Source organism: Chrysochloris asiatica, unplaced genomic scaffold (assembly GCF_000296735.1).
Source record: "Chrysochloris asiatica unplaced genomic scaffold, ChrAsi1.0 scaffold00173, whole genome shotgun sequence".
NCBI classification, from domain to species: Eukaryota; Metazoa; Chordata; class Mammalia; order Afrosoricida; family Chrysochloridae; genus Chrysochloris; species Chrysochloris asiatica.
The window spans coordinates 1346120-1357513 of NW_006408691.1; the positions used below are offsets into that span (position 1 = coordinate 1346120).

Below are 11394 nucleotides of genomic sequence, written 5' to 3' on the forward strand. Positions count from 1 at the left end.
AACTCAGTCCAGGAGTGAGCTGCTGGCCACAGGTGAGGAGAAGAATGCTCAAGTCAAGGATAGCTTAGGACAGCATGAGTTGACACTTGCGGGGTGGGGGCGGTGAACCTTTCCCTCCCAAACTCACCGAAGCAATTTTATACCAGCCCGGAGGAATGATCTGTCTTCTTCTGGTCCGCACAATACTGCAGCTTTGAGGGTAAAGGAATGAGACTTTGATACAGCCAGAAAGAAGGTGCCCTGGTCCCACACCACCTTGAGAGTAAGGTGGGAAGATAGATACCAATCACCCTGCCCTCAGCTGGAGGATACCTGTTGCCATGGTTGCAGCTGCCCCAGCTCTCCGACTTAGCTCCACACATGGGGCAGCACAATCAAAGGTGACCAGGTCTGGTATCCCCAGATACTGAGCATCCGGCGGGGACTTTGGCAGCCCTTAGTGCTTGGCATGGGCAGCAGAGTTCTCTCTTCTGGCACCAGGCATGCAGCTCGCACCTACACCCAGCCCAGCTTCACAGCTGACCACAATGGATGACCAGACAGTAGGGAATGTGAAGTCTAGCTTCAGCAAAGCTGGATGTGAGCCAGTGAGGGGGCTGTAGGGACTGGATTCCAACATCCCCCCACCAGGTGCTTGGGCAGAAGTGGTTTTCACATTATTTGGCGAGGAGCATAGGAAGGCTGGGCTTTGGGCCCACCCGGAGAGCCAACACCTGGAACCTCACATGCTGGACAATCTTGACTAAAAACCAGGTCAGGAGAAGGCGGTGCCCACCTGCACACTCCCTAGTCTCCAGCACCCCAACAGTGACTGGGGAATTGGGCAACCCTGTGCCCGGCCTGGACCCCGGGGAGTCCAAAATTGGTGGTCCAGCTTCAATGAGAAAGTTCGTGGCTCAGTGGTGTGGTCGGGGGTCCGAGGGTAGTAGTGGTTCCGCATCCTCCTCCAGGGCTCTGCTGGGGACTGCCGCCAAGCTCCGCATGACCTCCTGCTGGTGCTGCTTGGCCTTGTTGTAGAGTAGGACACCGACTGTCACTAGGACTGTGCCAACGGCTGACAGGCTGGTGATCTTGTTGCCAAAAATGATAATACTGAGCCAAATAGACAAAGCGTGTTTCACAGTACTGGCAACGCTGTAACAACAGAGGGCAAGTCAAAGGGGGACGCCATGCATGGCCCAGCCCTCCCCTGCAACAGTGCCGCTGGGTCCAGGGAAACTGCAGGGCTCTGATGGCCCCGAATCCAGGCACCATGGGACAGAGGGGATGCAGAAACTTTACTAAGGGCTGGCTCCCTCCTTTTCTGGAGGAATGCTTTTTATTATTATGAAAAATATTAAACAGAAACATAGAAAAAAATGTTATAATAAACATTTTTATACATACTTTAATCCCAGTGGAATTCAAACACACACATACCAAATAAAGGGAGCTTTAAAAAGTTGGTGGGAAGATGGAATGAAAACAATGTAATTTCTCGACAAACTTTTGGAAGCCCCCTTAAATGTTTCTGGGTGGTGCAAAAAGTTAATGTGCTTGGCATTTATTGACCTTTCTTCAAGTCTAGGTGGTGCCAATGTTTGAAGGTTCAAGTCTACCCAGAGGGGCCTCGAATGAAAGGCCTGGCAATCTACTTCTGAAAAATCAACCCCTGGAAACCCTAGTGCGCATGCTTCTACTCTGACACACATGGGGCTCTCGGGAGTCAGAACTGACTCGACAACCAATTGGGACTTGTTAGAATATGAATAATAACAATATGAAGAAGAATAAGCCTTTTTTTAAAAAAGGACTGAATTGTCAAATGCTTGGTAAGAGATTTTTTATCACAATTAAAAAACAAAACAAAGCAAAAAAAATAAGAATGGATTTTCTGGGTTTTGGCTTTTGTTTGCTGGTGATTTCAGAGCATTCCCTTATATCTGTAACTAAACACACCTGTCTTCAAGCTGTCCTCTCATTGCCTACATCAAGACAAGAGGGAAAGAAACTCAGGGGTCTTTATCTCATGTCCACATCTCTGGAGCTATGCTGCCCCATGATGGGTCACTGGTCACATGGCCACTGAAATGTAAACCGATGAAAATTAAACCGAATTGAAAATCCAGTTCCTCATTGACTTGGCTCTTTTCCAGATGCCATGGCTGCTAGGGGGGGCAGCAAGGGGGAAGAGACCTGTCCATCGCCAAGTCTAGGATAGTGTTGTCCTGGGAGATGATCCACAGACCCCTCCAAATCATCAACTCCTCTTCTAAAGTATAGATTTCTAAAGCAAGTTCTCTAAGAACCCATTTCACATTACTTTATTGCTGGCATTTGAAGTAGAATCAATGAACAATGGTTTAGTGATTAGGAGCCTATAACCACACAGTTCTCAGTAAAGAAATTTGCCATTAAAAGAAAAAACAAAAAAAACTTTGGCTTATTTCTTTATATTTATTTTTATGATCTATATGTTCTGCATATTTATTATTTATTGTTTTCATGGATTTTATATTTATTTATCATTATTGCCATTGTAGTCAACTCTGATTCACAGTGACCTCATGTGGGGCACAGAGAACCGCTCCACAGGGTCCTCAAAGCTGGGACCTTTTGGAAGCAGAACACCAGGTTTGGCTTCCAAGACACCCTTAGGTGGGTTTGAACCACCAACCTTTTGGCTAGTAGTTGAGCACTTAACTTTTGGCACCACTCAGGGACTCCGATTCTTTTAACAGCTTTGATTATTAACATTTCTTCTTATATTTTAAATTACATTAGACATTTGTAACAATGGGCTGCCAGAAAAATGAACAAATCTGTCTTGGAAGCAGTCCAATCAGAATGCTTGTCAGAAGTAAGGATGGAGAGACTTTGGACGTATTATCATGAGGGACCATTCCCCAGGACAACATATCATGCTTGGTAAAAGCTGAGAGTCAGCAAAATAGATAAAGACCCTCAATGAGATGGATTGTCACAGTGGCCGCAACAATGGGCTCAAGCATGGTGACAGCTGTGGGGATGGTACAGGACTGGGCAGGGTTTCATTCGGTTGTATGCAGGGACACTGGGAGTTGGAACTGACACAATGACAACTAACAACAACAACACAATTCAGAATGCCTAAATATCAAGTAGGCAAACAGCCTGAGCCCCATGTCACAGGAAGGCCCTCACTCACCTGAAGGTCACGGGAGAGATCTTTCCCATCAGGGCGTAGGCTGTGACGCTTTGTAGGTGGAACAGTACGCCGTCCATCAACAGCAGGAGCATCACATCCTGATTGTACCGGAAGCTCTTCCCACTCCTCCCAATCACTGGCATATCCTGGTGTCAAGACAAGAAGGATCCTCCACTAGGCACGCATGGCACTTACCAACGGTCCACTGGGAAGACACACCTGCTTCCATGATGTCACTTTAGCCCGGCAATCTAGATTTACAAATTGCCACTGAGGAGGGCTCTGAAAATGGCCTGTTAAGGTAGTGGTGGGGGCTGAATTGTGTTTCTCAGAAAAATACGTCAAATCCTAAGCCTGGGTTACCTGTGAACATAAATAACTCTGCTTGGAAATTGGGTCTTTGCAGGTTGAATCAAGTGAAAATGAGGCCATACTGGATGAAGGTGGGCCCTAAATCTAATGACTGGTATCATGATTCAAAGGGGGAGATTTGGAAACAGACACCTGAGGAAGACAGCCATCTGACCACAGAGAAAACAATTGGACTAGCATTGCACAAGTCAAGGGACACCCAGGGACTATGAGAGGCTGGAAGAGGCAAGGAAGGAGCCTTCAGAGAGTGCACGGTCCTGCCAACACCATGATTTTGGATTCTGACTCCCCGAACTCAGAGAGGAGAGATTGCTGCTGTCTGAAACACCCAGTGTGAGAGATGCTTTGCTATGGCAGCTCTAGGAAACTCACGCACGCAGCTGAGCAGTATAGAGGATACGTATCAAACATCCAGGTTCTCTGTCAACTCTTCCAATTCCAGCCATCTAGCCCAGTCAAATCTGCTGTAGGATAAGCACTGGACTGCTAACTACAAGGTTGGTGGCTCAAACACACCAGCCACTCCTCAGAAACCCCATACAGGAACAACTGGATGACACTTAACAACAATATCCCAGAGAAGTAGTTTCCCTGGTGGCACACTGGTTAAGCACTCGGCTGCAGACCAAAAGGTTGGCAGTTCGAACCCACCAGCTGCTCCAAGGGAGAAAAATGTGTCCGTCTACTTTCCTAAAGATTTACAGTCTTGGGAACCCTGTAAGACGGTTCTGTTCTGTCCTATAGGGTCACAACAAATAGGAATCAGCGATAGTTTATGGTTTTATCCCAGAGAAAAAGCATGTGGACACGAAAAGTTCCCCATCAGATGTTTGTAATAGGGTAGAGCACAGGGCAGTCACGTGTCCCTCAGAGGGAAGTGAGTGGTCGGGGCAGGGCTGTACTTTACATAAAGCAAAAAGCTGCTGTCGATTGTCTGACATGGACAAGACCGCGTTCTCAGACAGCCTCCCCCGATGCCCCAGAAATGTTTCCATAGATTATACAGGTGTGCTATAAAACGAGTAGTATCAAACTACACATATGCACACGTGTGTACATTTGTATTCACACAACCAACGTCTGGAAGAAAACTGTCAAATTATCAAGAGGGCGCGCCCCTAGGAGTGTGAGGGAGGGGATTAGGAGATAGACTATCATTTCTATTTTATACGCTCTACACTATTGATGGGCGTGTGGCACTGGACTGCTGATCACAAGGCTGGTGGTTCAAACCCATCAGCCATTCCTTAGAAACCCTAGACAGGTTTGCTAAGAGTTGAAACTGACTTGATAGCACTTAACACCACCACTATTGCCTTTTCTTCAATGGACATATGTGATCTCTTTCAACAAAAGGAAAACATTAAGCAAACCTAAAAACCTTGCACACACAACTTAGAAGCCTCCTTGTCTAAGTTCTCGAGCGCGTCTATAACAGGAATATCACAAGTAGGTGGTTTTAACAAACAACAATGTATTGTCTTGAAGTTTTGCTGTTGTTAAGTGCTGTGGAGTTGGTTCCAACCCATAGTGACCCTGGTGAGCTTGAACCCCTAACCTTGTGGTTCAAACGACTTTGCAGTCCAGCACATTAACCCACAGTGCCACACCAGATTAGGAGGCTAGAAGTCTAAATTCAGAGTGCTGGCTCTAGGGGAAGGCCTCGTCTCTATGCCAGCTCACTAGCTCTAGGGAAAGGTCCTGGCTCCTTTCAGCATCTGTACGCCCAGCATTCCTTGGAGATCTCCCTGTGTCTTGGCATCGCTCTTCTGGACCTAGGAGCTTTACTGTGCAGTGACCCCAAGTCAAAAGAACAAACTCCACTCTGGGCTCTTCTTTCTTGTTGGTAGTTGTTGTTAAGTGCCATCAAGTTGGTTCCAATTCAAAGCGACCCTGTATAGGGTCTCTGAGGAACAACTGGTGAGTTTCACTTCTCTCTGCTTTTATCTTTGTAAGATGAAAGATGTTGCAGGCCACACCCCTGGGAAACTCCCTTACATCACATCAGGGTTGTGAGGGGATTAAAGGTATTGGTGGTGATGGTGTTGGATGTGCCATCTAGGCAGTTCTAATAGCAGTCCTGTATAGGGTTTCTATGAGTCCTGGTGTGGCACTGTAGGATAAAGCAGTGGCCAGCAAGGTCGGTTTGAACCACAAGGTCAACCGTTCAAACCTACCAGCTGCTCCTTGGAAACATTATACAGGGTTGCTATGAGTTAGAATTGATTCAACAGCACTTAACAACAACACCAGAGAGTTTCCAAGGAGCAGCTGGTGGGTTTGAACCGCCAACCTTGTGGTTAGCAGTCCAGAGCTTAACCAACAGCACTACATAAGGACTATCAGGGTATTATTGCAGCCCACCCTTAATCCTCTGGATCACGTTACCACATCAGATCAGATCATAGGGAATTATCACATAACTGCCAAACCAATGAGAATCACGACCCAACATAGTTGACACATACTTTGGGAGGACACAGTTCAATCTATGATACTCCCGTAGTTCCCATTTGGCTGGATATGCCTTACATGCGCATACACAGCAGAGCAGGAGGTCCATGAGGTAACTTGGATATTTTATACACAACTCAGCAGAGCTAACGTACCAACCAGGGACAATGACAGTTCAGGGGTAGAATATTTGCCATCCATGAAGGAGACCAGAGTTCATTTTCCAGTTACACGCCTCTTGAGCAGCCAGTGCCGTCTGTCAGAGGTTTGTGTATTGCTATGATGCTGAACAGGCTTCAGTGCAGCTTCCAGACTAACACAGACTAGAAACGAAGGCTTGGCAATCAACTTCTAAAACTCAGCCAATGAAAACCTTCTGGGTTACAGCAGTCCAATCCTCAATGGATCAGAGGAAAGGCACAGAACCCGGCAGTGTTCCACACCTGTGTATGGGATCTCCAGGAGTCAGGGCCCACTCAACAGCAGCTGACAGAGCAACATACCAGCCAGCTAGCCACAGAACCTGGAAAGTGACATCACCCTGCTCCTTAATGGTAGAGGGTAGCCAGCAGCCCCACACCACCGAGTGCCACATTTCTAGAACCCACCATGAAGAAGATCCAGGCTGGAATAAGCATGGCCATAGCAGCGGCGCTGGTGTAGAATTGCAGCTCCGGGGCCCTGCAGAGACAGAGAGAAGGTGCCTGAGCCCTTGTTACACCCTTAGGACGAGCTGGCTCTTCACCAAACACTTTACAACTAGCAACACTTCCATGTGTATCAGCTCTTAGCATAAAGACTTCTCCATAGCTGAGTTCACTGGTGTTTTAGTTCCACCGGGGACAACGGGAGGGACCTGTGAGTAGCAGAGAGAATGATACAGCTGCCCAGAAATGAAAACCAGCCTGAAGGAGCAAGTGAAAACATGGGGTTCTTTTTGGGTTTTTTTTTATCTTGAGTTTCAACAAAATACTGTTACAGGCCACCTAGGCCAAAATGGTGTGGCACTTGTGGATAAGCACTGGACTGCTAACCACAAGGTTGGTGGTTCAAACCCACCAGCTGCTCCTCGGAAGCCCTATGCAGGGTTGCTATTAGTCCGAACGAACCCTACAACACTTAATAACAAAAACGAGTCAAAATGGGAAAAGCATGGTGGCTCTGTACAATAAACACTAGACTTACAATAAGCACTGGGCTGCCAACCACAGGGTCTACGGTTCAAGCCCACCAATTGCTCCATGGGAGAAAGATGAGGCTTTCTGTTCCAGCAATGATGTCCAGCCTCCACAGCACTTAACAACAAGAAGCCAAGATGGTAGTCCCTGGATGGTCCATATGGTCAATGCACTCAGCTGATAACCAAAACCGCTTAGAGGCTTAAGTACATCCAAAGGCACATTGGAAAAAAGGCCCCAGCGATCTTCAGAAAAATCACTCACTGAAAACTGTATGGAGGAACCTGGAGGACGCTACGCTGAGTGAAATTAGTGGGTTGCAAAGAGACAGATACTGTATGAGACCACACTATAAAAAGTCAAGAAAAGGTTTTTATACTGTAATAAACATTCTGAGATGGTTGCCGGGGTGGGAGGGAAGGGAGAATTATTCACTGGGTAGAGTTAGATACATGTTAACCTAGGTGACGGGAAAGGTGGTTAAAAAGGAAAAAAATGAAGGGAAAAGAAAAGGAAACTACTTTTGTTTTTCATGTTCTTGAAAGGAAATAAAGTATATTTATTTTCTCATTAGGATAAACATTGGGAACTTTCCTGCAAATGAAAGAAAAGAAGTGAGATTTAAAAAAAAAAGGAGAGAGAGAAAAAAGATTTGTAAATGGATTGTATGGTGGTTGTGCAATGTGGGGAGTGTGGCTTGTGCGGCTGATTATACATGGAAAGTATGGTTGAAATTGCCGATGTTTGTTGTGTATATATTGCCACAATTTAAAGAAAGAAAAGAAAGCCCTGTGGAAGACTGTCACTGAATTTCAACTGTATGTGTAGAAACTGTTGAACCGGTGTATGTTTTGTTTGTATAGCCTCAACAACAATAACAAAATTAATTAAAAAAAAAACCCAAGAAGACCCTATGGAGTCCAGTTCTGCTCTGACCTGTGTCAGGGATTACTTGACAACAACTGACTGAAGTCACCATGGGAAAGTGTTGGGTCTCAGGAGTATTCTGAACCCTAACAGAGGAAAGAACCCACCCCGGCCCAGAGCTCTACAAAATTCCAGATTCACTCACTGACAATACTTACGAGAACCTGTACTTGTCCCCACTGAGGAGCTTTTTTGAAAAAACATTTTGAAGACTAGAATAAAGAAAAGACAAGAAAAGGTTACACTGATGGATCTGCATGGCAGACCATCAAATGCACAAAGTATTTTCATTATCATTAAATGACAGTGACAATAATGACAATAGTCAGGGAGCAGCCAGCGCACACTCACAGAGACGAGCACTGACCTGAGTCCTTCCAGGCAGCCTCTCACTGTGAGGTGGGCTTGATAGCCATCCCATTTTACAGGTGGGTACACTGAGATGCTCAACAGTAGAGTCACACATCTTTGAAGCCTCAGAAACCCTAATGTCTATGCTTCAAGCACTTCACAAGTCCTTGTGTTGTGGACTCAACTATGTCCTCCACAAATATATGTTGAAATTCTGGTTCCTCTAGTGTAGATATGACCCCATTTGGAAATAGGAGTTTCTTTTATTATGTTAATGAGACTATACCAGTAGAGCGAGACTCCTCAGCCTAATCCCTTCTGAGGCACACACAGGAGATGGATGACATGGGAAGATCCAACAAGTCAAGGAATGCCAAGAATCACTGGCAAACCCCAGCGACTAGGGGAGAAATCCATAGAAAGAGTCTACATGGCCAAGAACCTGATTGGCACATTTGGACTCCAGAACTTGTTGGTAAGTGCTATCGAGTTGGTTCTGACTCATAGCGACCGTGTATAGGGTTTCCAAGGAGCAGCTGGTGGGTTTGAACCAGCAACCTTGCAGCCAGCAGGTCAGTGCATATCCTACAGTGCCACACCAGGACTCTTGTTATGTGCTGTGGAGTTGTTTCTAAATCGTAGCGATCCCATATAGGGTTACAAGGAGTGGCTGGTGGGTTTGAACCACCAACCTCATGGTTAGCAGTCCAGTACTTATCCTACAGTACCACTCCAGGACTCCAGGCTCTTTAAAACCACATCCTAAAAATAATAAATATCACCCCTAAGTACTGGGAAGTCCTGGTGTGGCGCTGTCGTTTGAACTGCAAGATCGGTGGTTCAAGTTCACCAGCTGCTCCTTGGAAACCCTATACAGGGTCGCTATGGGTTGGAATTGACTCGACAGCCCTTCACAACAACACCAAGTACTGTGGAGTCCAGGTGTGGCACTATAGGGTAAACACTGAGCTGCTAACTGCAAGGTCAGTGGTTCAAAGCCAACACGGGCTTCTCAGAAACCCTATACAGGGTCACTATGAGTCAGAACCAACTCAACGGCACTTCATAGTAATAATGTCAGTATTGAGCTCCTTTAAAAAAAAAAATGACCTGTTATCAGACCAGAGGCAACAATTACTTTAAAGCAAAGATTAGAATGTAAAGGGCAGAATGACCAGAATACAAACAATGAGAATCTTCGTGTGTTGTGAAGAATGTAACCAAGGTCACTGAACAACGTGTGCAGATATTGGTGAATCAGAGCCTAAACTGCCATCTAAACCACTGAGAAAACAATAAAACATGATTAAGGAAAAAAAAAAAAGACCCCAGGAGAAAAACACGGACAAAATTCACAAATAGGACAGGCCTTGGGAGGAGCTGCATGCACATGGCCACATGGCTTAGTGCAAAATGAAACAGCATCACCCTCACCAGTAACCAGGGATATGGGAAAAGTGGAGTCTGAGGACAGGGTCAGAAGCTCTTGTCAGGCGAGCCCGCAGCACGAGTCAAAAGTCCTTTAGAGAAATTTGTAGGCTCAACCGATAATTCCTCTTCTAGGAAATTCAGAGGACTCACATAAAAAGGTGTTTCCCACAACATTATGTATGAACACAAAGAGCTGGGAGCTCAGCAACCATGGAATGGTTGAGCTGTGATGCAAATTCAAGATGGCCCAGGACACAGTCATGAAAATTGGGCTTTGGATTAACACATCAGTGCCTGAAGCAGGGCTCAGACAATATGACGCTCAAAGAAGTAGGACATGAATTGAACACGTGACAGAATCCATATTATGTTTCTAAGACGGACAAATGCAGAGGGAAAAAACTGCAAGGAAATATGTCAAAATGTTAAAAGTGGAATTGAAGACAATCTTTAAACTTAGCTGTCTTATTCATCACCTCAAACGTGAGCTTGTTTTACTTTAGCAAGAATAGCCATAAACCACTCACCAGTCCATGATGTTGGTGGACAAAGCAGCAGAAAAGCCTAGGACATTGAAGCTCAGTTCAGTGGCAGTGCACAGCGCTAGCCCTCCCATGACTGGGATGAGGGAGAGGTTGACCAGCAGTCCTGAGGAGAGTACAAACACACAGTAACTGTGAACGTAATGATGGGCGTGAAGGCTGCTCCTATCCCTTCGTCATGAAAGTTATGGCCTTTCACAATAAAAAAGCTAACACATATACTGCTGGTATGCACCCTGGTGGCACAGTGGTTAAACATTCAGCTTTAACCCTCCAGCCTCCATGGGAAAGATGTGACAGCCTGTATTTATAAAGACTGCCAGCGTTGGAAACCCTACTCTATCTTACCGGGTCACTATGAGTCAGAACAGATTGGATGTCACCAGGCTTTAACCACTTCACATTCATGAGGACAGCTATTATTAAACAGACACACAGCGAGTGTTGGTGAGGATGCTGAAAAATTAGAACCTTCACCCATTGCTAGTGGGAATTTTAAAAGACGCCACTAATAGAAAACTATTTTGAAATTCCTCAGAAAGTTAAACATAGAATTACAAAGTTGTTAAGTGCTGTTGAGTTGGTTCCAACTCATAGCTACCCTGTATAGGGTTTCTGAGGAGCAACTGGTGGATTTGAACTGCTGACCTTGTGGTTCGCAGTCCAGTGCTGATCCGACAGTGCAACACCAGGAGTCCATAATTACCTAGCAATTCCACTCCTAGGTATGTACCCCAAACGAACATCTACATAGAAACTTGTATACCAATATTCATAGCAGCTATTTTACAAGATAAAGCCAAATACTATAATAAAATATGCAAAGATTTAGAGTTAGAAAACCAAAAGGGAAGAACATGGTCAGCATTTCTTAAGCTGGGGGAACTGAAGAAAAATTCAAGCCTCAACTTTCGTTATTGAAAGATTCTCTGGGCAAATTATTGAATGATGCAGAATGCATCAAGAAAAGATG

At 45.4% G+C, this 11394-nt stretch overlaps 1 protein-coding gene across 1 annotated transcript in view; it reads right to left on the reverse strand.

Annotated features, from left to right (window-relative positions):
* Positions 1–896: 896 nt before the first annotated feature.
* SLC35E2 (solute carrier family 35, member E2) overlaps positions 897–11394 on the reverse strand; it is a 12982-nt gene continuing 2484 nt past the window's right edge. Inside the window, exons 4-8 of the mRNA XM_006871725.1 lie at positions 10407–10527; positions 8256–8309; positions 6601–6673; positions 3167–3312; positions 897–1134 (exon numbers count right to left, since the gene is read on the reverse strand). Coding sequence (XP_006871787.1) covers positions 897–1134; positions 3167–3312; positions 6601–6673; positions 8256–8309; positions 10407–10527 — 632 coding nt within the window. The remainder of the gene's footprint in view (positions 1135–3166; positions 3313–6600; positions 6674–8255; positions 8310–10406; positions 10528–11394) is intronic.